The sequence below is a fragment of the Onychostoma macrolepis genome, chromosome 03, assembly GCF_012432095.1.
Source record: "Onychostoma macrolepis isolate SWU-2019 chromosome 03, ASM1243209v1, whole genome shotgun sequence".
NCBI classification, from domain to species: Eukaryota; Metazoa; Chordata; class Actinopteri; order Cypriniformes; family Cyprinidae; genus Onychostoma; species Onychostoma macrolepis.
In genome coordinates, this window is record NC_081157.1 from 30,134,975 (window position 1) to 30,162,076 (window position 27,102).

Genomic DNA, 27,102 nt, shown 5'->3' on the forward strand with positions numbered 1-27,102 from the left:
TATTGCAAATAATGTTTTAAATAATAAAAATACTGTGTCTGAACTTGACCAGAAGATACTTCAGAAAGTCTGAAATAACCTCAAATAGAAGCCCTTTTTTTAAAGCTACAAAGGCATATTTGTTTAAGTTACAGCACTCAAAAGAAACCGTATTAAAGGAATGACCAGTCATGCGTACGTTCAGATTTTTCTTTAATTTTACCCAAGTGATGTTGGATCAGTAAATGTTCAAAAAATCTTATTAGGTCCCTAATGCACGCCTGCTTGTGATTTAGTACTGTATATTGACTGTTGAATCATTAATCACTGACTGGCTTTGGTTTCTTGCGGGTTTTGATTGGAGCGTTAGACGAGCATTGTGGAATTTCATCAATCTCTTGGAGAAGTGTGTGATGAGCAACTTTGAAAAGCAAAGATTTACTGCCATGATGAAATATCCCTTTGATTTGTGCTTTTCCATCTCTGCTGCTTCTCCAGTAATGTATTCCTCATCGTTTGCTTTCTCCCTCAGCCAAAAGCACTGTGAAGACTGTCAGCAATCCTTCATTAACCGAATTCGAGCTAACACGTAAGTTTCATTTAGCCATCTTTCTCATTTACGTCAGTCTGCTTTGAAGTCCAAAATATTCAAACTCCCTTTGGCAAAGTGTGTAATCCCTAATACTCTTCCTGTTCAGAGAACAAGGTTCTTCCTCTAATCCATCTACTCTGACCAGGAACATTTTGGCCCCGAGATATTCTCAAAGTGAATCCCATTGCGCACCGCCTCAGACCTGAGACTTGCATGTGCTCTCAGTCTCCCCTGTACTATCTCATCAATACTTTTCAAAGAGTTTGGAAAGAGTAATGCCATTCCTTTCCAAGATCACACCCAAACTGTTCTGTATCCACACTGATATGGAACAGTAGGTGGTTATCTACCCAGATGTATTCCCATTCTCCTTATCTGCTGTCTCAAAGCCAAGATGTGCCTTTCAAGCACCCTTATGGATCTTCTGTTTGTAATTTTGAATTCTCATCAGAGCTGCAGAAATACAGACGCTATGAAATTGTGATGACTGCCTACAACGTCATTGGCGAAAGCCCTCCAAGCGCTCCGGTAGAGGTGTTTGTTGGAGAAGCAGGTAAGCGATTGTGTCAAAATAAATAATTTTTTAATTCTTAATTTATCAAAATAAATATTTTGTTTGCAAATATATAGTCCCACAATAACTGTTGCTATGTTTTATTTTATTATTATTTTATTATAAACACACAAACTCTCCGCGCACATACACATATTAGACGCACACAAACACTCACAAACTCTCCGTGCATATACACGGAAGTCAACTGATTGTCTCCATGCAGTTAATTAATAAACCATCGGAATCGGCCCTTTTCATGCTATTTCCGATATGCCGATGGCTTTAAAATAATCCAAAATTGGCCGATACATCGATGCTTCTCTAGAAAAAGTGGCTATTTGTTGTGAAGAAATATCCAGCTGTTTCTTCATCAAAATATTTTAAGCAAAACATGTTTGAATAATATTGGTAATCATAATGATGTCCCTTTTATCACAATTGCTGCTGCTATTTTATTTTATGTTATTTTATATATTTTTTTTGTTTGTTTTTTTTGTTTGTTTTTTTGCAATATTACCTTGAAATCATATGGTGTATATAGTCCAACAGTTGCTATTTTGTTTTATTTTAGTTAATATTATCTGTAAACTATATGGCTATGTGATTCCATAACTGCTATAAATTCATAAAGACACTTTTGATGAAAAATGGTCATATCCAGTTCCAGCAGGCCCCACACTTCATCCAGGCCATCCTTACTATTGAGCCCTGATGTGAAGGGGAATATAAGGTATCTTGTATTTTCTAAACCTGCACAGTTTGAGAACATAACTCAATGGTTATGTCGAGGACTGTGTTTGTTTTTCTAATATAGAGCAGACTTCTGTCAAACTCAGACCAGCGTGCTTTTCTGGCATCATCCCACTGGAGAACCAGTTTAATGAGAGAGCAAATTCGCAGTAAAACATCTCTGCCGCTCCAACCTGACATGTGGTGATGACCACTGTCGATGGATGTTTCTTTTGAGATGGAGGCCTGTGCCGTAATGCTCTCCAGGAACAGGACAGCATGCGCTCTGTCACCAGTCCTTCAGGGAATAAGGCGTGACATGAGTTGACAGATATGAATTGTGTTCCCTTAGTGGAGTGGCATGAAGAGGGAACATGAGGACAGAGGCCAGAGCTATGGTGGGCTTCTGCCTAATGTGACAGAAACACAAACCCACCTAAAGGACTGGGTTTGAATCAATTTCTAGACTTGGATCTATTTTTGGATCAATTAGCTTTGTTATAACTGTCTGATGCAATCTTGATTAGTACTGAAATGTAGTTTCAGGGATCTGAAAGAGGTTTGGAAGAAATTGGAAGATTTGGCTTCAAAACAACCACTTTAAAATAAACCAAACTCAAATTCACAGTGAATTGTGGACACAAAGTGCTTCATTTACCTTATTTTCACTTTTGTGTGAATCTAAATATGAACTAAAAATATGGCTATAACCGATTACCTTACAAAGTGCTGCTTATTCTGTTTTTTATGCAAATGACGCAATGAGATATTACATATAGAACACATCAGTTTAAAAAATATATAGGCTATGTATACTAATTATTAATCATTTTTAAACATTTCCAATACTAAAGTTTATTATTTTTGTTGTTATTATTATTATTATTATTATTATTATTCACCTCTATAATATGAAATGTATCATAATGTTATGTATTTTTTCAATTCATTATTATTGTTGTTATTAATAACAACAACTACAAATATATAGATGTGTGATATTATTATTATACAGTTATGATACAGTACATATTTTATTGAATGTATTTAATATTTCCATATCAGATTTTATATTTTAGTGGTCTGAGTTAAAAAAGCAGTGTGAATGGAAAGTGAAATTAAACTCTAGTAGACTAAAAAGAAATTTAGGATTACTTGCTGTGAATGCATTAAAAAAGAAAAAAATATGTTTTTTTTCAGTCTCTTCACTTTTCGGTCTGATGTGAGTTTGGTTCTTTTAAAGAGGACTTGAGGATGATATGCTAAGAGGACCACATGGATCTGGAGTGCTTGGAGATGTGAAAAGATGGCTGAATAAAGAGTGTGCTCTTAGATGAGTTTGCTGTTTCAAGCTGTACTGAATGCTGGTTTAGAATGTTCTTCCCTACCTTACAATCAGGCTCCTGCCAGCTAGCTTGTACAGCTAAATTGTAAAGGGCTTTTCAATTTGAGTTCAGGTTGTTTTGTTACTAAAAACAGTCATATTTTTTGGTATATTTATTGACTTGAATAATATCCAGCTGCCTGGCTGAAGAACCGAGCGCTTCGTCTAATGAGCTGCCAAAAGAGGAAGCCCGGATATGACATTCCAGCTATTCCACGGAAAACTGATAATTGTTGTGCTGTTTTATTGGATACACCACAAAAGAAAGGAATTTTATCACCTACACAGCCCGAAACAAATCTATATTCACGCGGGGCATCTCATATGATCAATGAAAGGGCCTTTAGTGGAAAAACAATCCTCCCACTGCTGGCAAATAGATGCATTATGTCCGCATTTCAAACATATGCTTAAAAGTATCGAACGCAGGCAAATTGCTACAAATGCGAACTGTCGTTTTTGCTGTTTAATTCCACTCCAGCCGTGCTAACAGGCTGACACTGCACAGACAGGATGTTGTCAAGGCTCTTGCTCGCCGCACAGTTTTGCATTTCGCCCAATCATTGCCAAGAGTATTTATGAAATTCTAAGTAGCATTTCTGTAGTAGTGCCACAGTATTAATAAAAGCAGTCGTGGTGAGAGTTCTGGCAGAATAAGGGTGTGTGTGCGCGCATGTTTTTTTTTTACCTCTTTCACCTCTTTGCAGCATTTTGGGCCTCCTCTCATAGGGGTTTAATGAAGCAGTAAATATGAATCTGTCATAAAGAACTCAAGCAGCTGGCGGAGCAGGCAGGGTTATCAACATCAGGTTATTAACAGCATCATTAGAAGGGGCCAGGCGTGGAGATTACTCCCAGCAGCAGGAGGGGTACAGCCAAACAAACAAATGAATTTCCCTCTGATTAACGTCAGGTTGGCTACATCTGAAGATACTCAGAGAGGGATCAGAGAGATGTTGGCTGTGAAAGAGAGGCGGAGAGCGGGCGTGAAGGGTGCTTTGCCCTTAAAGCTTCTGCCATCCCAACGGCTTTGCTCAGGGTTGCCAAGTCTGTTTTTTCCACAGAACTGGGTTACTTTTAGACTTGTTTCCACAGTTTTATTTTTATTTTTTTTTTTTTTACTACTGGTTAAAACTTTGATATGTTGCATAAATTGCTTATTTTGAAATATTTCCTCTTTAAAGGTCTTAGATGGTTTACACTGGTGTCAAAGCTTTTTTTAGCTGATTTTAGCTGATGAGATAGATATATATATATATATTAGGGGTGGCACGGTACATGTATTTGTACCGAACCGTCACGGTACGGACATCTCGGGTTCGGTGCATGAAGCCTTACGACGAATACAGGCAATTTACCCCCAATCCAGAAGGGGACGCCCGCAGTAATGCAACGCTGTTTGATAACCGCCAGCAGAAGAACAGCGAATGCCATGAGTTGCGTGCTTAACAAAGCCCACTAGACAGTGACCATGTGCTGATTCTGAATGCATCTCTCACTGACAAAGGAGTATACTTTAAAGGCTTGCGCACTCAACTGTTTGCGAAAAGGAGCTTTGTGTTCATGTATCCTACCTCTCTCATTCGGCACAAAACCAAATATTCCATAATATTTCCATATTTGTGATGTAACGTATGTGAATGCTAAACTATTATTTATTATGTAAATGATAGGCTTTGTACTTCAGTCGCGTTCCAACGGTGACACAGAGGCAGGCGCGCTGATGTACCAACTGCGCTGTCAAGTTAGCAATGCTGGAACTGATGTGTGTGTGTGTGTGCGTGCGTGCGCGATCACTTCAACTGTTTCCTTATACCAGCAGAATAAACTTTAAACACTTATTGTCTTATTAATAATCACTGTATAAAGGTCTGCTTTTATTTGTGTATACTCACAATGAAAACAAAACAGATTTTATATAACATGCAAAAAATTGTAATTTGCACTACTGTCTGTTCAAAATAAATGAAAAGAAACTGAGCATAGTAGATTTCTTTTTTTTCTTTTTTTTTTGTATATATAAATTAGGGGTGGCACGGTACACAGATGTCACGGTTCGGTACGTACCTCGGTTCGGGGGTCACGTTTCGATACAATTTCGGTACAACAGAAAAAAAAAAAAGATCCCCTTCTGGATTGGGGGTAAATTGCCTGTATTCGTCGTAAGGCTTCATGCACCGAACCGAGATGTCCGTACCGTGACGGTTCGGTACGAATACATGTACCGTGCCACCCTTATATATATATATATATATATAGCCTATATGGACAGGACAGATAGGCTACCAAAACGCAAACTAGCGATCTGAAACAATGGCCTCAGCACCTGAATGGTTAGGGATAGTGTGACCAGACGTCCCGTTTTTCCCGGGAGTCACAATTTGTTGTCGATTATCTTAAAGTTAGTGAAGGCGGGAAAGGTGGAATTGCACTGATAGAAGAGCTCTCTCTCGCGCGTACGCTCCACTTCTTCAGTTCTCATACAGCGCGTGATTAGTTCTCAGTTCTCAGCGCTCAAATATACACACAGCAGTCCAAATGTCTATTGTGTAAAGTATCTCACGTAAATACAGTCGGTTATGCCTTAAGTGAGCGTAAACAGGTGGATGAAAACTGAATGTTAATACTGAAAATTAACACTGGGCAGTAACAATTTACAAACATATATTATATTTTAACGATTATATATTTTATTTATGAACTGGTGTTCAGTTATTCTTTTTCATAATAAACTTATTTTCAGATCATCAGTCATCAAAGATTTTGACTTGACAAAGTGGTGATATATAAGTGTGTGAGTTGTTTACTTACTTTTTTATATTGGTTTTCCCATTAACGCCATCATATTGTTCAGTCAGACTGATTCACGAATGCAGAACGCACACGAACACAAGAGGCGGGATTTATCGTATGAACCAATCATAGCCGATCATAACCAGTCACTCTCATGTGACTTTCCCCATTCATTCTCAGTAACCCCCCACCAAACTCACCGCACGCGTTTAGAGGGTCTGTTAAAACTCAGTGGGCTCAGGGGAGGCAAGAGAGATGCGGACTCCCTCTGTAACTTTACCTGCTGGTGCCACTGTTGAACAGTTTTGCTTTAGAAAAACAAATGATTTATACACTTTTTACAGTATGTCATATTTTGTAATATTTGTGTTGTTTTATTTTTTTACAATGAATTTTTTTCTCATCCAATTTTTTGAAGAGACACTGCCTCCTTTGCCTAGTTGAAGGAAATGCCCCTGATATATATATGTAACATACTTGTGCACTTTTTTTCCAAACTTTTTAGAGTAGTGAGTTCACACTGAAAAAGTACTGAAAATATGACGTGTGGAATGTTGAACACTCAACTGTAGCGGCTTTCTTTGCATAGCCAAAGGGGGAGGGCTATCAGGCTCCAATGCTGGATGAAAGTAACCTTTTAGACCGCATTCACTAGATGTTTGAGAACACAGTGAATAGGAGCATAGTGTATAGTACATCATTTGGGACACAACTGTTGTGACTCCAGTGCACCTGATGTGAGAAGTGTTGTGTGGCATATGGAGTTGTCATCTATATGTAGATCTCACTTGAAATGTTGGGTTTCAGTTAGGATGCTTCCTGTGTAGACAGCAAGACAGCTCTCTTAGATGCTGGAACTGAGCTTGTCTGTGCTTTATTTTAACAGCTCATTCAGTCGAGTCTCTCGCGCCAGCCCCTCTTGAACCCCACTGTCCACAGCTGTAATTCATTCCCGCTCATAAATGATTCAGCCCGCTTTACTACACATAAACTCAACTTTCAAGCCCCTAAAATAGACGAGCTGTCATGCTCCCAGAGTTAGCTCTGCTTTCAGGTTTGGTCTTATTAAATTCGCTCTTTTTTTTGATGATTGCTGTCTGGGGTAGCTGCATCTGTTGCTATGATTTATGACGGATGGGGATTATGTATTCCTCGCCCCTTTAATGAATGACATTTAACAGAGACACAACAGAGGGCGGCAGCCACGCTGGAGTCAGTGTTCATCTGATATTACTTTTCCACTAGTACCAGCTCTCGTTCAGAAACTGATGTTTCTACTTTGCGTGTACACTGACTTTTTTTGGATAGTTCTTCCAAAAATGAAAATTCTCTCATCATTTACTCACCCTCAACTTGTTCCAAATCTGTATTAGTTTTTTTATTTTTTTTCTGTTGAACACAAAAGAAGATATTTTTAATATTGTTAGTAACCAAACAGTTGACGGTAGCCATTGAGTTCCATAGTATGAAAAATATACTATGGCTACCATCAACTGTTTGGTTGCCAACATTATTCAAAATATCTTCTTTTGAGTTCATCAGAAGTAAGAATGTCATACAGGTTCAGAACAAGTGGAAACATGTGGAATGGTTCCAGATTGGGCACCGGCACCAAAGCAGCATAGGTGCATCTCATTTTTCAGAGCACAGTTAATGTCTTTTGTAGTGGTTAGCTAGAGGGATTGAGTGTGATGTATTTACAGTATCTCCTCTGCTCTTTCGTAGCTCCCTCCGTGGCTCCTCAGAACATCCAGATCAACACTTTGTCATCCACACAGCTGGAGGTGCAGTGGGAGCCGCCTCCTGCCGAGACCCAAAATGGCATCATTCAGGGATATAAGGTGACACCCCCAAACCACCCACCTCGTCCAGTCTCTCTCATACTCTTATTATCCGTCCTCTTTTTCTCCTCCCCTCTACCTCTACTGTCATTTCAAGCTCTCTAGGGTTCCTCCCCTCTACCTGTACTTTCATTTCAAGCTCTCTAGGGTGGAAGAATATCTACAGTCTGTTTCTTTTGTCTTTTTTTCTTATTCTCCTCAGATTTTACTGCATTAGATAATGGTGCCAGACAGTATGTTTTAAAGAACTGCCCATTTGGGTCATGAAATAATGATCATGGGTGAGGGTTAAGTGAATATCTGCTGAAATATGCATGAAATTGATATATAAAAATGTCCAGGCAGTAATATGGCAGATTCATGTTAATGCAGAGATCCCTGTTGTTTCAATGAATACTTCGGTTCTGCATGATCAGTGAAGAGACTATAAGCCCTCTGCACATTTCATTATTTCTTTAAAGAGTTTGTATGACCATTTGTGGATTGAACAAGTTATATTATAAAATAGATTATTGTGCTGAATGCTGATTGGTCAATACAGCATTCCAGATGTGCCAAAATATACAATTTAGTAACATCCATCCACCCATCCATAGTACAGGGTTCGTACGGTCATGAAAAACCTGGGAAAGTCATGGAATTTTAAAACAGCAATTTCCAGGCCTGGAAAAGTTTTGGAAAAATTAATAAACCCAGAAAGTTTTGGAAAAATAAATAAACCCAGAAAGTTTTGGAAAAGTCATGAAAATCTGTTTCACAAATCTTTGTATAATAGAATTGTTTAATCAGGTCCTGAATTAGCCTACTCATTTCCGCAGCTTCCGCATTTAAAATGAGGGAAATTTCTGCAAACATTCCTTCAATATAGCGTGTAGAGCCCTGCATTTCGGCCCGGGCCCGACGGGCCCCGACTTTTTTACATGCCTAGGGTTGGGCTTCGGGCCAATTTTCACATCATAGTTCAGACGAGGGCCGGGCCTCGGGCCTGTTTTAGTTGTCTCCTTATTTTTATATTTTAGACATCCATCAATGTCTAAGCCAAGTGCTTAGAAAAGCGCCATATAAATGTAAGGAATTATTATTATTATTATCAATTAGTGATGAAAAAAAATTGCCGCTCTGGTGGAAACAACACGAGACCATGCCGCGACTGTGAAGAGCGGCTCAACGGTGTTTAATGTCCAGCAGCAGCGATCGCGCCATTAGCGCAGCTGTCCTGCGTTCAAATACACGCAATAAAGCTTGTCGTAAAGCCCCAGCAAAAGTAATTACCATGAATGTGTCCGAGGGAAATAGTAAGGAGATATTTGAATTACTTACTAATAAACTAGTGTTTTCTGTGTCAGTGTTGCATCAGTGTGGATTCATCTCCTCATTAGACACGCCTTTAGAGAGAAGTGCATCTTCACGGATTATGATTATAATGAATGAGTTTTTGTTTTCGATTTGATTTATTTCGTTAAGTAGTAATTTAAAGCTTTCTATAGATATATTTATTATGTCTGTGAGGCATGTATTCGCTGACTTTCGGTTCATTTTTGTGAAGCGCTCCTGTTCAAGACGAGACGGCAGAAAGCGTATCGTTTTCTTAAAAGCACGACGTTTTTTTGATATTCTGAGTGCACACAAATAGAAGTAGACCCTTTACAGTTCCGAATGATGTAGCCTATTACTCTTACCTTTATGAGCAAAAATTACGGCCTATTTTAAGTTGTTTCCATTGAAAAAAAAAATGCAATTGATTGCGCTGGTGCCTCCATGTCCTGCGCTTTAGCTTCCACTCTCCGCACAAACTATTGGATGCAGCGCACATTTATCTAGGTTTAACCTTTAAACATTGTTATATGCTTGAACTGTTTTAGTATATCTATAGATTTTATTTTAGGCAAGTTGTGATGATTTGAGTAGGCTAAATTGATCAAACATGCTATGATCAGCCTGCCGGTCTGCCGCTGGCTGCTTGGTCGTTACTTTAAGAAAGAAATAACTTGTTTAACGAACAAAAAATGCTCCAAACGTTTTTCAAAATTAGGGGGGGCAGAGACGGGCTCGGGTCGGACTCGGGCCGGACTCGGGCCGGTAATTCTGTTAAGCTGTCGGACATGGGCCGGGCTAGGGCCTGAGCATCTCGGGCCAGGGCCGGGCTAGGGCCTAAATTTGAGGCCCGTGCAGGGCTCTAATAGCGTGTAGTTTAGATACGTAAATAAATCCACACAGACTATCAGATCAAATCAATTGTTTGAAAACGGCGTGAGTGATTCAGCTGTACCGTGTTCTCTCTTTGACTTTCTCTTCAAACGGCTTCACATCGGCTCATCTCGTCTGCGCTACAAGAGCTGCTGCATGCTGCGATGCAAGACTTTCGCTTGCGTCTCGGTATAGTTGACAGAATTGTCACTTGCCTAATTGGGTCATTGTTGCATCGTCACAAAAATGTATTATTTGCGAGTACAAAATTGAGTTTGGTACCAAACAAGCACAGTAGAGCTCTGTACGGGCCTCAAATACAGGCCCTAGCCTGACCCTTGTCTGACAGCTTATCAGAATTGACCGTTCGCAAAGAGCTTGATTGACAGGCGATCTGACCAATCAGAACGCGGATATTATGTGCTGCCGCTGCTATCTGCCATCTTGCCCGACAGCTACGGCCTGTCCTGTATTAGAAATACATGTTAAAATGGGGTAAAAAAGATTGACTGAATTGAAACTTTTTCAGTATAACTAAATATAAAAATGTGCGGAGGGTTAAGCTGTGCTGTTGTTGGCTGCCACAGTAACAGCAATAAGCTAATGAATTCCTTTAAATTATTTGTTTTGCGTACCAGAAAATCGGTCATGTCCAGCGCGGTGTGCATGGCTTGCAGCGCTTAAGTTAAATACTGAGTGTTAAATAATAAAATAATATGTTAAAACGTGTGCTCTTATCATTCTGTGGACAAAATCCCATGAACTTCGCCCCAAACGGAAGCTGTGTCTGCACATGTGCGCTCATCTGTTTTCAATGCAGCTTAACCACGACGCTTCATGTCATCTTCCCACTCAGTAAACTATGACAGGTCCTTTACTGCAAAAAGACTGTCACTGCGACACTCTAAAGTGATGAAACTATGACGCCATGTGCTTTTTTAAACCATTTTCATAGGTTTGACGTTATATTGTTGGCTCGGAAAATATGTAATTGCGCATGCCCAGTAGCCGCGGCTGTATCCCTTCTAGCCTTAACCACAAATCAGACGGGAGAGTAGATTAACCACGGTAGACTTAAACTTGAAAAGGTCCCACTTTATATTAGGTGGTCTTAACTACTATGTACAGTGGGGCAAAAAAGTATTTAGTCAGCCACCAATTGTGCAAGTTCTCCCACTTAAAAAGATGAGAGAGGCCTGTAATTTTCATCATAGGTATACCTCAACTATGAGAGACAAAATGAGAAAAAAAATCCAGAAAATCACATTGTAGGATTTTTAAAGAATTTATTTGCAAATTATGGTGGAAAATAAGTATTTGGTCAATAACAAAATTTCATCTCAATACTTTGTTATATACCCTTTGTTGGCAATGACAGAGGTCAAACGTTTTCTGTAAGTCTTCACAAGGTTTTCACACACTGTTGCTGGTATTTTGGCCCATTCCTCCATGCACATCTCCTCTAGAGCAGTAATGTTTCGGGGCTGTCGCTGGGCAACACGAACTTTCAAGATTTTCGATGGGGTTGAGATCTGGAGACTGGCTAGGCCACTCCAGGACCTTGAAATGCTTCTTCTGAAGCCACTCCTTCGTTGCCAGGCGGTGTGTTTGGGATCATTGTCATGCTGAAAGACCCAGCCACGTTTCATCTTCAATGCCCTTGCTGATGGAAGGAGGTTTTCACTCAAAATCTCACGATACATGGCCCCATTCATTCTTTCGTTTACGGATCAGTCGTCCTGGTCCCTTTGCAGAAAAACAGCCCCAAAGCATGATGTTTCCACCCCATGCTTCACAGTAGGTATGGTGTTCTTTGGATGCAACTCAGCATTCTTTCTCCTCCAAACACGACAAGTTGAGTTTTTACCAAAAGTTCTATTTTGGTTTCATCTGACCATATGATCATCCAAATGTTCTCTAGCAAACTTCAGACGGGCCAGACATGTACTGGCTTAAGCAGGGGACACGTCTGGCACTGCAGGATTTGAGTCCCTGGCGGCGCAGTGTGTTACTGATGGTAGCCTTTGTTACTTTGGTCCCAGCTCTCTGCAGGTCATTCACTAGGTCCCCCGTGTGGTTCTGGGATTTTGCTCACAGTTCTTGTGATCATTTTGACCCCACGGGTGAGATCTTCGTGGAGCCCCAGATCGAGGAGATTATCAGTGGTCTTGTATGTCTTCCATTTTCTAATAATTGCTCCCACAGTTGATTTCTTCACACCAAGCTGCTTACCTATTGCAGATTCAGTCTTCCCAGCCTGGTGCAGGTCTACAATTTTGTTTCTGGTGTCCTTTGACAGCTCTTTGGTCTTGGCCATGATGGAGTTTGGAGTTGTACTGTTTGAGGTTGTGGACAGGTGTCTTTGTCTTTTTCTCTCTCTCTCTCTTCTCTCTCTTTCCCATTACACAGCTGCTGTTGCAGCCATTAAAATAGTTCAGTTTTTAATGGAAAAGTGGTTATTAGGGGCCAAGCACCGAAGGTGTGTAGGCACCTATTGTTATTGTTAGCGTTCTTATTATTCTTCTTCTTCCGCTGTGGAAGTTTATGGCAGCCCATAGAACCGCTTGCGGGAAAGTTGTAAAATTTGGCACACTGATAGAGGAGAGTCTCAACATTAACCATAGCAAATTTGGAGTCTCTAAATCAAACTCTCTAGCGCCACCACTTGTTCAAAATTTCACTCATGTTTATGTTAATAACTTTTGAACCGTAAGGCACAAAGTGAAAATTCTTTTTTCCTCTGAATGAAGTCCAAAATTCAAAAATCATAAGGTTTAGTTTTTTCACTATCTTCCATTGTTCATAAAACCTACTTTGTCGAACTCGTCCTAGACGGTTTGTCCGATTCTCACCAAAATTGGCTCAGATCATCTTCAGACCATGTAGACAAAAAGTTATGGAAATCAAGTCGATTCGTCAAAGCGTTCTCGAATACCGCATTAACGAATTCGCCGAAAAGCACGCAAAAATGGATCTGAGGCAATATCTCTGCAACGGTTTGGCGTATTGAGACGAAACTTGGTGTGTGTTATAACAAGCATGACCTGAGGCTACCTGCAGTGTTTCGGCGCTGTGCCCCCTAGTGGTCAGGAGATATGAAAATGGCTATTTTTGCTTATAACTTCTCAACGGTTATGCCAAAAATAAAAAAACTGGTCTCATTAGATTCGGTGCATCATGCCGAGTCCAACCATATCCAATTTTCCCATGTCAGCCATTTTGGGTGTCGGCCATGTTGAATTTTGTCGTAAAATGCTATATTTTACGAACGCATTGACGTATCGTTACGAAACTTGGTATGGGTCATCAGTACGATGCCCTGAAGGAGCCTGAGAAGTTTTGAGTCAGCGCCATGTAGTGGTAAAATCAAATATTCATATGCTTATAACTTTAGGTGTGGTCGACTTATTTTCTCGGGAGTCACCATTTTAGACTCCCGAATCCTTGCCGAGTCCAGCGGTCGCCTTATGGTTTGTGCAGCGTTGCACTTTAGCGCTTAAAAAACAGCTAGCGATATCTTAGAAACCGTTACTCCGATCGACTTGAAACCACCATAGGAAATTCGGAATCATAGCTTGTTGACTATATGTTAATGCCCAATTGCCAAAATTTTTATAGTAAGTGGTATAAAAATGCAAACAAAGTTGACAGTCAGTAATTTTTTCTCATTTCGTATATAAAAATGTCAAGAACTCTAGAACAAAATAAGATATTTTGACCAAATTTGACACACACATGTATGGGCGCACTCTAAGGACACATGAAAACTTTGGTGGGATTGTGCCTCTTGGTGGCGCTATAATTGAACAAAACGTGAAATTTCCATTGACTACAATACAATATTATGATGTAAAATGCTATATTTTAAGAATGCATTGGTGTACCATTATGAAACTTTGTATGTACCATCGAGACCATGATCTGAAGGTACTCAAAAAGGTTTGAGACAGTGCCACCTTGTGGTCAAAAGTTATAATGGAATTTCAAATAAATGCTAATAGCTTTCTGTGCATTTTACCTATTGTAATGAGACTGGTATTAATAGATTCCCTTGGTCGTGCTGACAACAGTGATAGCAACAGTGCCATAGTCAGCCAAACTTCCTGTCTACATTTTTGATTTATGTTGAAAACCTATTTTTTCAAACTCCTCTTTAACCGTTGTTCTGATTTTCACCAAAATCGAATCATATCATCTTCAGACCATGCTGACAAAAAGTTATGGATTTTGTGTCGATAGATAAAACAGTTTTTGCATACCACAACAACAAATTTGAGTTATGATGCCAAAATGACACTTGTGGCTGTATCTCTGCAATGCTTTGGCATTTTGACACCAAACTTTGTGTATGCCATAGTCACCTCACACAGAACACACCACATCGATTTGATAACGGTGCCACCTGTTGGTCAAAAGTGAAAAGTCATTCATTCAGATTACTAGTAGTTTTAAATGATTTTTCAGGCATTTGGACTACAATAATCTTAAAATGCCTTCAATTAATCGTTGCTGAAGTTGGTCTGATGCCGCTGATGTGCTTGGCCCCGTCATTGCTGCTTGCAGCTATATTATTTCTTTTGGTTTGTTTATTAAGTTAATTTAGAAATATGTTTGGAACATTTTTTGTTTGTTAAATTCAACAATTATAAAAAACAATATTTTAAAATAATAACCAAGTGGCCAGCAGTAGACAGTGAGTCAATCATAGCCTATGTTTGATCAATTTAGCCTTTTCAAATCATCATGACTTGCCTAAAATAAAATCTATAGATGTAAAACACTTCAAGCATATCCCAATGTTAGTTTAAACACTTAACCTAGATAAATGTGTGCTTTTAGGTGCATATCCAATAGTTTGTGTGGAGAATGGAAGCTAAAGCGGGCTTTGAAGGACATGGAGGTGCCAGCGCGATCACTTGAATTTTTTTTTTTTTATAGTGGAAACAACTTAAAATACGCACCCATTTTTGCTCATAAACATATGAGTAATACATCATTCTGGAACTGTAAAGGGTCTACTTATATTTGTGTGCACTCACAATATCAACAAACGTCGTGCTTTTGTAAAATAAAGAAAACATACAGGATGCGCTTTCTGCCATCTCGGTCTTGAGCAGGAGTGCTTCACAATGATGAACCGAAACTAAGCAAACTTGCCTCACAGATATGATAAATATATTTAGAAATCTTTAAATTACTAAGATAGTTAAATTATTCAAAATGAAAACAAAAACTCTTCCATTATGTAATCCGTGAAGATGCATTTCTCTCTAAGGGCGCATCCAATAAGGAGATTGTGAGTCAGGATCGTCAACTTCATCCTTATGACACTGACTCAGAAAACACTGGTTTATTAATCAATCATTTAAACCTCTCCTTACTATTTCCCCCCGATACATTCATGGTAATTGCGTGCGTTTGACCGCGGAACTCGTCCAGCTGCACTGATGGCAGGCTCGCTGCTGCTGCTGGTGGGGACACTAAACACTGTCCGAGCCACTCTTGACAGTCGCAAATCTTCTTCATCACCATTATAATTGATGGATGTCTAAAATATAAAAATAAGGAGAAGCCTGGCCCGATGCCCAGTCCGCGTCTGAGCTATGACGTAAGGTGATAAATAAATCTATCACTTTATGATAAATAAAGTGATAGATTTATTTATCACCTTACGTCATAAATAAATAAATAAATATATCACTTTACAGTTTATTCCATTTCTGTACCTGGATGCTACTGTTAAACCGAAATTCAGGTCCTGCTTTTAACTGAGTTAAATAAATGACAATATTTAGTGATGTGATGATATGCTCTCTGCGTGGAGTAATGTCTAGCGCAGTTGCAGCTTGTACTTATTACTAAAACAAATAGAAAGCAAACAAGTAGCATTAATAGTTGTTAATTTAAGTTAACATATGCTATGATAATTTGAACAGATTTTTATTCTTATTGTAAAATAATGGAACATTAGGTCATGAATATTGTCTCAAAAGTCATGCAAAAGTCATGGAAATTTATTGGTAAAAATGTGTACGAACCCAGATAGTAACAACTATGACTCTGTATTAGTTGAGAGCCCACGTAGAGTCCAGATATTTACCTGTAACCTGATTTACATTTTGAATAGATCAGCCATGAAACTCTATTTTTGTTCTAATTGGTCCATTAAATTCAATGTTTCCAGCCAATCAGATTCATGTACTCATTACCATTTACCTATATAAACGGGATGTATTCAGTGAATGCTAGATCTGTGTGCTCTGCGTGTTCTCATCATATCCCACCACCTCCCCAGCACCACCTGTCTAGATCTGCTACAGGAAATCTTTCTCTCTCTAGCAGCAGCAGGGTTTCCTTTTAATTTTATGATCCAAGCATTTAGCAAAAGTAAGTCAATTTGTCTTATTCAGTCTTTTTGTTGCCTGTAGATTCTTTACTGGGAGATGGACAATCAGAATGAAACAGAAAGAGTTAAGATTCTCTTCCGGCCTGAAACCAGCATGAGACTGAAGAACCTGACCAGCTACACATACCATATGGTCAAGCTGTCCGCCTTCAATGCTGCTGGAGACGGTCCCTTCAGTGAGCCCAGGAGGGGGCGCACTCTTCAGGCAGGTGAGCATCTGCACAAATCATCCTAACGGCCATTAAACTCCCATTCACAACTGATCACAGAGGCCCCCTCTGACCTGAGCACAAACCGTTACACCTTTTAAGGCTAAACTATAAATCTGACCACAGACAGTGCGCCAAGGGCAACACGTCCACTTCCATATTGTGTTCTTCTCCATGCATGAAAACCAGGTCGACACCTGATCATATTTTGGAGCATACTGCGTTATATCACCATTGCATCATTCACATTAGCAATTCATGTGTTCTGCATTAAATCATTCACTCTATAAATGTTGTCGGAATGAATTACGCACAAGCAGGGAATGATTTGACCTCAGGCTCCACCTCACTGAAATGACAGGGAGGGGCTTGTTACCCACGAGTCACCTAAAAAAAAACAATTTGAGAATTATTCAAATGGTCTTGATGTGACCTCATTTGTTCAAACAGTGGAAACTCACCACCTCTACCTCTCTTTGACATTTCCTAAAGCAATGAGCTGCATTTGTGTAAGAGAACAGATTTGCATAGCTAGCTCTGTAAAATCACTGAGAGAGTGGGATATAGTCACTTTTATAGGTTTGTTTTTATTTAACATATTACATCAGACTCTAAAATTGGATTGGATGTGCCACATTCAAAGCAGTTGCAAAATAGGCAATGTACTCACACCTGTGACACGTACCAATTAAATTTTATATTAATATGCTTTTTGATGCTTAGCAACTGTATAAAAAAATAGTTAAACTAAAACCTAAAAACTTTCAATTTATTAATACTAAAATGAATATTATTTATTAAACCTTCACAGAAAAAAATGTCTAACTTATTAAAATAAAAACTACTGAATTTTAAAGTTTATTTGCTGCAAAATGTCGACAAAAAGTGCACTTTTTTGACAACTTAATTATTAAAGCTCTCATTATTTAAACTCTGAAAATTCATGGAATGGTCTGAAATTGAGCAGCAATTATTGTGATAAGTTAAATGGAAGGAAGCATGTTTTAAGTTATGAACAAAACAACAACTTTATTAGAGTCATTTTTCATATTGCTGTTTTGTACAAGCAATAAGCCTCTTTCCTTTAAATATTTTTCAATAATTCAATGATCCATCAACAGAGAAAGTGTGCTTTCCATAGATATCAAAAGTCATTTTAGTTTGTTCATTTTATCTTATTGTTTTTCATATTTATTTGCTTAGCCAATTGCTTTGTTTTTTTCCGGATCTTGTGTATACAATACGGCTCTTTGAAACAAATTAAATAATTTGATTTATAATACGAAACCGTAATATGGTCAAGATCTTCATGTGGTTGTGTTATGCATAAGAACACTGTATAATCATGGTAAAAACCCCGGTTAATGGATTATTGCTTTAACGTAATCTGTATTTGTTGCATTGATCAAACTACACGGTTCTCGCAGCCCCCAGTGCTCCCAGCTTCATCAGTTTCTCCGAGGTGACCAGCAGCACTCTGAACGTGTCCTGGGGTTTCCCGTTGTCCCCCAACGGTGTGGTGGAAGGCTACAGGGTGGTATATGAGCCCAGCGCCCCTATTCAAGGTCTGCATGTTTCCACTGTATCAGACTCTCTCGTAATGTTCTGGTTCGAACAGTGGCTTTTTTTTTAACATCGCTAGTAGTGTTTTGATGTTGTTTTAATGTTTGATGATGATGTGACGAGTTGTTTATATAAAACTCATTTTCTTTTTATTGTTTCCATGGCTCTGTTTTGAGTTTTCTCAAAGCCAGAAGCAGAAAATGTCTGACTTTAATAATATTTCTTAATGTCAACATAGTTTATCGTACATAACTGGAGTAATTGATTTTGACTTGCTGTTCCTAGGTAGGAAGATGCGGCTGCATTGTAATGATTGTTTGAATAAAAAGAGTCAGTTCTTGTGCGGTAGTGTGTAATTGTGCTGTCTTGTGTGTGTATGTGCACATTAGGTGTGACTAAAGTGGTAACTGTGGATATCCGTGGCAGCTGGCAGCGCTGGCTGAAGGTGCGTGACCTGACCAAGGGTGTGACCTATTGCTTCCGCGTGCAGGCCAAGACTATTGCCTACGGGCCTGAGGCAGAGGCCAACATCACAGCAGGTCCTGTCAAAGGTGAGCTACACAACCACGACCAAACAAACACACCAACAAAAACAGATCAGCAAACCTCTCAGGGTCGCTGAGCACAGCTTACATTCCCCACTCCTCAGCAAGAGGTGTCAGAGCCTGGTGTCCAGGCTGTGAAAAAACACCTGCGTGGATCAATATCTCACAGTGGTGTAGGCGTTTGGTTTAGATTTAGACCTTCACTCACAAGGGTCGGATCGCTCGCCTGTTCTTCTCAGTTCACTGCACACACTCTCCTCTCTGTTTAGGGTCTCCTGGATCTCCTGTAGAAATGTCAATCACAAAGACAGGATCCATGCTCAACATCCATTGGACACCAGGAGCTACAGGAGCAGGACATGTGACCGGCTATGTGATTGAAGCACGCCCATCAGGTACATTGCTCAAAACTTGCTATTAATATATTCACTTCTTTATTGAACATTCACTAAAACAATTTCAAATATTTCATTTTAAAATCGAAAACTTAAATTTAAAGCAGCAATTAAACATTTAAGGAAAATCCAAGTAGTTGCTATATAGTTAGGATTAGGATTTGTTTTAGGGTTACTTTCATGTAATTATGCATTTATAATTGCTATTATATTACATGTAACGTGTAACAAGGACACCTTAAAATATAAATGTTAACTTCACCTTTGCAAATAACTTGAATAAATAAGGTTATGTTGAATAAAAATAAGTCAAAGTTAATGGAAATATATATATAAATATAAAAAACTAAATTTAAAACAAAAACTGAAAATATAAAAAGCTAATTCAAAATATTAAAATAACTATAACATTGTTTAAGTACTTCTAAAATATTGTGTTTTTTATAATATTGCTTTTACTTTTTGTTAATAGTTTTACAATATACTGTATAAATAGCAGTGATTATTTTCATGTAGCATCATTAAAGTTTTGGTTTCACCAGGAATCGAAATGCTTCTTTATTGCAGTCGATTTCTTTGTTCCACAAATCTGCTAATCTACCGACCATGTTTTACCATCCATCTGTGTTTTATTTTTATTTATTTATTTTATTTTATTTTACAATGCAGGTCATTGTATCATTCACTGCAACATTTACAATTCCATTTATTTCCGTTTTGGTGGTTTATGTGTCGCCACATGTTAAAAAAAAATGTAGGCATTTTAGATGAGCCTCAGATTTTATTTTATTTTTTCACTGAGCTAAGAATTACTAGAAGGTTTTTTTTTTTTTTTTTTTTCAGTTCAGACCATGTAATGTTACAGTTCCTAGAAAAGTTATCAGACAAAACTAATTTCTACTCACATTTGGCACTTGACAAGTGTTAATTTAGGAGTCTGAATGCTGGTCTGAAATAATCTACTGAACATTTACTTGCCATCGTTACTGGGATACATTGGTATAACTGCCCTTTCCATGTCATCATGGTTTCATTCACATTGAGCATCATTGCTTGTCGGGCAATGAAACAGCTGCTAGCTGCTCTCTTGATGTCAGCATCTGCTAAGTGAAATGGGACACAGTAATGAACTTAGTGCTACCAAGTGCATGATGACATTTTCACTGGAAGTGACCTTGCTCTCCGCAGATGAAGGGATGTGGGATACATTTGTGCGCCACTTGCCTCCCACCAGCACCTCTCACTCAGTGAGTCTAGACCGCCTGCGGCAGGGTATCAGCTACCAGTTCAGAGTTCTGGCCGTCAACGAGTTCGGCTACGGCGAGCCGAGTGCACCCTCTGCTGCCATGTCAGGTAATTACACTCTCTTCATGGCCTCCTGTACTGAGATGAGTCATCAAAGAGATTTTGACAGGGTGTTGCATCAGTTACTGTTGGTATTATTTAGCTCTAATGTGACTTTTACACCCACATGAACTGTTTATACCATGTCCTTCTGGAAAAGCTCCACTTTCTTGGCTGACTAGTCTTAATGATGCTTTCAGACATGTTTCATAAACTTCGACTCATATGTTTCTGCTAAAATTCGGTAGGATAAATAAAAATACACAAGTTATCTAACTGTAGACATTTAGTTAGAGTATATGGGTATAAAATTAATATGTGTAGCTACTAGCTCAGATGAGGAGTGATTATTGAGTTTTTGGCACGTTTGAGAAATCTTGGAAATCTTAATCTTTTTGAAAGAAGACATGAGATTACAGGAGAATAATGTGACTTCTCCCAGTGTTCTCCATTTAAGCTCATTGCTGCCTATGAGCATCTTTTGAGAAAGCTATCACACTGCAAAAAAAAAAAAAATGTCTTGTTTTTCATTGTTTAAACATTAAATCAGTCTTAAATCAAGATACATTTATTTGATAAGCAAAATGACATATGATATTAAGTCTTGTTTTCTGAAAGAAAAAAAAATCTAAAAGTAAGTTTATGCTTAAAACAAGAAAAGAAATCTACCGATTGGATAAGAAAAATGAACGTTAAAGGAATAATTCCCCCAAAAATGAAAATTTGCAGAAAATGTATTCACCCTCAGGTCATCCAAAATGCAGAACAAATTTAGGGACATTTAGCTGCTAAATTTGCTAAACACTAAATTTCTCTATATCTGTTCAAAATGAAGAAACAAAGTCATCTACATCTACTTGGATGTTTCTTTAATTCAAATTTTTTTTCTTCCCCCATTAGCTGTTTTTTTATTGTGATATTTTTTTCTGAAAACAAGACTTAATATCATAAGTCATCTTATATTTCAGGTATTGTTAATGTATAGTTTCTTGACGGTAGATGTCTGTACTGGAAAACAAGACAGAAATACTGAGTATACTGATTTTTATTGATTTTTTGCAGTGCATCTGCGAGTTAGAGATGTGGCTGTTCTCTTTTGCTCTTATAAATGTTACTCATTGAGATTGCCTTGTTTTCATGTGTTTTCCTGTGGTTGAGCAACCACATCCCGAATTTATAACACGTGGACTCTGAACTACCAGTCTGCTCCCTTATCACAGATAATACGACCAATTGCTGTCTCATTGCTTTATAAGGAAAGTTAATAAATGTAACTGGGGTCATCTAGAGGCCAGTGCCTTAAAAGGAACCTGAAACTAGATGTATTTGTTGAACAAACATAGTGAAGACCTTTTCATCACTGAATATTATAGCTGAGTAATAATCACTGAAACGGTTTCGAGATGTTTACTTGGTCTCATCACAGAGACTGTCATATGATTAGTTTGTTGTTTATAACAACAGCTAAACAACGTAGTTTTTGTTTGTGATATTTTCAAATGAGTCATGATTCATTGTGGTGTTTCATTCTGGTTTTAACCTTGAAAAGAGCGCGTCAGTGACAAAGCATGGATTTGAAGCAAGATTTCAATGTTACCCTCTAAAGTTATACAAAGAAAAAAAATGAAGCTGTCAAAGACTAGAGCTTTCTCCTCCGTCTCGCTCAGTCTTTCTCTTTGGCCATAGGCTAGTGCTTTCAAGAAAAACTGCCATGTTGCCTCAGCAAGTAATTAATGCCGTGTGGTGCAAGTCCTAGAGGTCTGTTTGTAAATGAAAAGCAAAGTATGTTATCAACATCTCACATGTCATGGGACTGAAATATTCATACCACAGGCATGCTTCAATCTGTCTGTGAGCTGATGTCACTGCAGCTCAGTATTGCTGTCAGAGCAGTCCATCAGCGGCTGTCACATATGACTGGAGAGTTCTGGCACATTTAGGCCATGCTCTCCTTTGCTCTAGAGCACTAGAGATGAGCAGATAGGACGTGGGCCAATAAACATGCATCACTGCTGCTCTAAATATGGTAGACGATCACTGCTGCTTCTCTCAAGTAAGAAAACATCTTCCTAAGTTGGGGACTATCACTATTACTATTAAATAAAATTTTAGTTGTATAAAGGATTGTCAATTACTTTTCTAACGCCCTGTTTACACCTGGTATTAAGATGCATTTTTAGAGATCCGATCACAAGAGGTCAACCAAGATGCATTACTGTTTACACCTGGTCTTAACAGTGGTTTTCAAACCCTGGGTCCCAAAAAACAGGACCAGGAACAAAACAAAATAATAACAAAATAAACAATAAAATGAAAGTAAGCAGCAGCCTTACGGCAGACTCCAGTGTGTATCTGTCTCTCTGTGTTTGCACTCTGAACAGCATCAAAGGTTTCTATTTACAATGTGTTTTTGCAGCGTTGAACATAGTAGCCAATACAGATATATCTGCTGATTTCTTGAATGCAGTGGCCAATCAGTTTTAGTTAGTCAGAATCCACTCACCACTCAAAATGCTGACGTTTTTGTTAAGTCCTGAGTTCTGCAAGCTAATCCTCTCATAATAATAAATAAAGTGTAGAAGCAATGTATATAAAAGATTTATTGTGCAGTGTAGAGAGAATCATTAATTATATTTTCTGAGATTGCGATAAACTGAAATCAGTGACAGCTCTTCAGTGATTATTTAGCGTACTCTTTGCGTGCTTTCTTGGCTGTATAATCCATTCAGAATTTAAATAAAAGTTTTGTTTTTGGTCAGCGCCGATAGCCTTGCGGTTAGCATGCCGACATACAGCGTAGTTGAGCTACAGGTGTCCCAAGTTTGAATCCTGGTTCGAGTTCCTTTACCGATCCCGCCCCCTTCTCTCTCTCCCACTTCGCTTCCTGTCAGCTCTTTACTGTTCTATTGTAATAAAGGCAAAAATGCCACTTGTGATTTATGCTATATACTGTATATATAGCTATATATAGAGGTGCATCTCCAAAAATTTGAATAATCGAGGAAAAGTTCATTATTTGTTGTAGCTTATTTCAAAAAGGGAAACTTTCATATATTCTAGATTCATTACATGAGAAAGTAAACATTTCAAAAGTTTTTAATTTAGATGATTAGAGTTTACAGCTCATGAAAGTCAAAAATTCAATATCTCAAAATATTAGAATATTTACATTTGAGTTTCAATAAATGACCGTCCCTACAGTATAAATTCCAGGTATCTCTTGTTCTTTGAAACCACAATAATGGAGAAGACTGCTGACTTGGCAAAGGTCCAGAAGACAATCATTGACACCCTCCACAAAGAGATTAAGTCACAGAAGGTCATTACTGAAAGGTGTGGCTGTTCACAGAGTGCTGTATCAAAGCATATTAAATGCAAAGTTGACTGGAAGGAAGAAATTGGGTAGGAAAAGGTGCACAAGCAACAGAGATGACCGCAAGCTTGAGAATACTGTCAAGCAAAGCTGATTCAAACACTTGTGAGAGCTTCACAAGGAGTGGACTGAAGCTGGAGTCAGTGCATCAAGAGTCACCACGCTCAGACGTCTTCAGGAAAAGGGCTACCAAGCCACTTCTCAAACAGAAACAACGTCAGAAGCATCTTACCTGGGCTAAGGAGAAAAAGAACTGGACTGTTGGTTTGCTGACCATGATATTACTGTGCTTGATTGGCCAGCCAACATGCCTGACCTGAACCCCATACAGAATCTATGGGATATTTTCAAGAGAAAGATGAGAAATAGTCGATCCAACAATACAGACGAGCAGAAGGCTCAATAGTGCCTCAGCAGTGCCACAGGCTGATCACTTCCATGCCACACCTCACTGATGCTGGAGTTTGTGCTAAAGGAGCCCTGACCAAGTATTGAGTGCATAAATGAACATACTCTAAAGAACTTGAACTTTTCTGTTTTGAAAATCCTTTTTTTGATTGATCATAGGAAATATTCTAATATTTTGAGATCCAGGATTTTTGATTTTCATGAGCTGTAAGCTCTAATCGTCAAAATTAAAACAAAAAATTTACTTTACATGCAATGAATCTAGAATATATGAAAGTTTCACTTTTTAAATAAGTTACAAAAAATAATGAACTTTTTCACGATATAAAAGTTTGAAAACCACTGTTTTAAAAGCATCTCCTGTGAGTACGTGTGTTTGGATTTTGTCCCCTCTTATTTCGTCAAGCTCTACATCACTTTCACTGGAGCACCAAGTGTGGCACACAAGTACAATTGAATAAATGAAGCCATAACGCTGCTTACAAGTGAGTGGGAAAGGAAGGGAATGGAAAGGATACAAATGGTAACCACAATTTCAGCCGGTGTGCTTTTGGCACAAAATAGCAAAGTTGATATCTTGGTTTTGGTCCGTGTCTGAAAAACATGTCCCATTACACTCAAAGGTTAGGTCAGTGGACAGTGAGTAGGCAGTATTTTGTGGCTGTAAAAACTCATTCAACCACATGAATGTCTACACAACAAAATCAATATAGCCAAATAATACAGCGTTTTGAACTACTTCTGGAAGTGGTCAAAAGTGGACAAGCTTAAAACCTTTTAGACCCTTATTTAAGGCTGTCCATTCAAATGAAAACAACATGTGTTCCAAAATTTGCTCAAAATATCAGATATGTTTGATATCCTCAGATTGAATGGAATCATAAAACTTCTGTGCCCACCATACACTACATGATTTCATTGAAATCTTTCAAGTCTGACTGCCCAAAATTTCTGTATTTCTTTATATTCCATTTCTCTTTGTCATAAACAGCCCAACAGGACACCCCGTTTTATGAGGAATGGTGGTTTCTCATCGTGTTGGCGTTGTGCGGTCTGATTCTGCTGTTGCTGGTGGTTTTTGGTCTCGTCTTGCACGGACAGAACAGGAAGTACAAGAGCTGTGGAACAGGTGACCTGAACTAAACCTCTTCAGCCTTCTCATGACACATCCATCCATCCTCCCTCACATAATCATTATGTGCTATAAATTCGCATACATATTCATCCAGATAAACACGTCCTCCCACTCAGACTCCCACGCCGTCCAGCAAACAGCGATTAAAATTTGACCCAGGTGATGTTTTTGCTGTGATGATGATATGCTGACTGCTGTAGGTAAAGCTGTGTCCACGGTGGAGGAGACGGTCACGCTGGACAATGGAGGCTTCACGGCTTTAGAGCTCAACAGCAGGCCTGTTCATGTCAAGGGTGTCTTCTTGAGGAAGAATGGCACCAGGTACTGTAACGAGTCATCTGATGAATTCACAATACGGTTTTTAAATTTTTGTGGTATTTCATAAAAACTATCTTACCAGTTTAACCAGTCAGTAAATGTGTTGAAGTAGTCATTTCGATAGGAATCCAGATGATTGGGAATTTCATGTTCCCTGCACAGATTTTGCAACAGGTTCAACGAATTTGCCAGATTGGCCAACAGAAAGCTGCTTGGTTTGAAAGTGACTTAAGAGTGAGCTGTGCTTTATCTTTTGACAATCATTTTTGTCCACAAAATTTTGCCAAACCTATGCATTTTAAGTTGCTACAGTATCACTTAGGGTTAGGATAAAGGGAGGTAGGCAAACAAAGAGATTTTGTTCATCAAGACGCACAAACAGAGCAAGTTTTTAATTGACTGATATCACATACGCCCTCACCACTTCCTTTTCTCTTCAAGCAGGTCCCCTCCCCGACCCAATCCAGCCGGACTGCGCTATTCCGACGAAGACATCTGTAGCAACTACAACGGCGTGGTTTCTACAGAGAGCACTGCGCTGACAGAGAGGCCTGCAGAGATATCCGAGTCTGAGGTGGAGTGATGCATATTTACCCTATTAACCCTTCGCAGGGAGTTTGATTGACAGGCGATCTGACCAATCATAACACTGAATTTGCCATTTTTGTCTGACAAACCAGACCGGAGAGTAGATTAACATTGGTGGATTTGAACTTGAAAGTGGTGTGAATTGACGTCTTTCACGGTTGAAACAAGATACCTTCTGATGTTCATTCATGTTTATTTCACGCTATAACTAGTAAAGAGGAAGAGATGATCAGTTCATGTGCTGCTTGAACTGAGCTGCTACAGTGATATGACACAGCTCATTAAAGAGCCACAAAACTGTATCTATTGTTTGAATTTCTTCAAAATAAAATTTGAAAGCTGAGACTTTGTTTCATACCAGATGTAACCTGCTCTGTAGGGATGGGCGATATCTTATCGTTTGCGATATACAGGTAAAAATTCTCTCCACGATAAGAATTAGTCTTCCCGTGATAATAACGATAAAGTTTACACATTGTTGACATATTTCTGTGCGAAGCGACATTGTGGAAGGCGGACGTAAAATTGAGGAGGAGTATATCGCTAAACGAGGAGCTCCTTCTACAATCTGGAACTGGTTTGGTCAAGGCTGTGCATGCACCACAAAATCGTTCTGAGCCTTGAATAAATGTACTTACTGTAGCACGTGTGCGATAAAGATTTGCATGTGTTTGAGCCTGTTTACAAACCAGTTGTCCAACAAAGATATCATTTATTGACATGCTTTTTGTCCAAATTAACTTCATAACATCAGTCG

The 27,102-nt window shown here is 38.7% G+C and overlaps 1 protein-coding gene across 6 annotated transcripts in view; it reads left to right on the plus strand.

Moving 5' to 3' along the window:
- sdk1a (sidekick cell adhesion molecule 1a) overlaps positions 1–27,102 on the plus strand; it is a 342,555-nt gene that overhangs the window by 312,898 nt on the left and 2,555 nt on the right. For 3 of the 6 annotated variants that reach the window (XM_058771492.1, XM_058771496.1, XM_058771497.1), the window contains 11 exons: positions 512–568; positions 1,023–1,124; positions 7,759–7,874; positions 16,490–16,676; positions 18,104–18,241; positions 18,629–18,790; positions 19,054–19,179; positions 20,368–20,532; positions 25,296–25,433; positions 25,640–25,760; positions 26,199–26,331. In XM_058771492.1, the coding sequence (XP_058627475.1) occupies positions 512–568; positions 1,023–1,124; positions 7,759–7,874; positions 16,490–16,676; positions 18,104–18,241; positions 18,629–18,790; positions 19,054–19,179; positions 20,368–20,532; positions 25,296–25,433; positions 25,640–25,760; positions 26,199–26,331 (1,445 nt within the window). The remainder of the gene's footprint in view (positions 1–511; positions 569–1,022; positions 1,125–7,758; positions 7,875–16,489; positions 16,677–18,103; positions 18,242–18,628; positions 18,791–19,053; positions 19,180–20,367; positions 20,533–25,295; positions 25,434–25,639; positions 25,761–26,198; positions 26,332–27,102) is intronic. The other 3 variants (XM_058771493.1, XM_058771494.1, XM_058771495.1) reach the window with 3 other exon arrangements.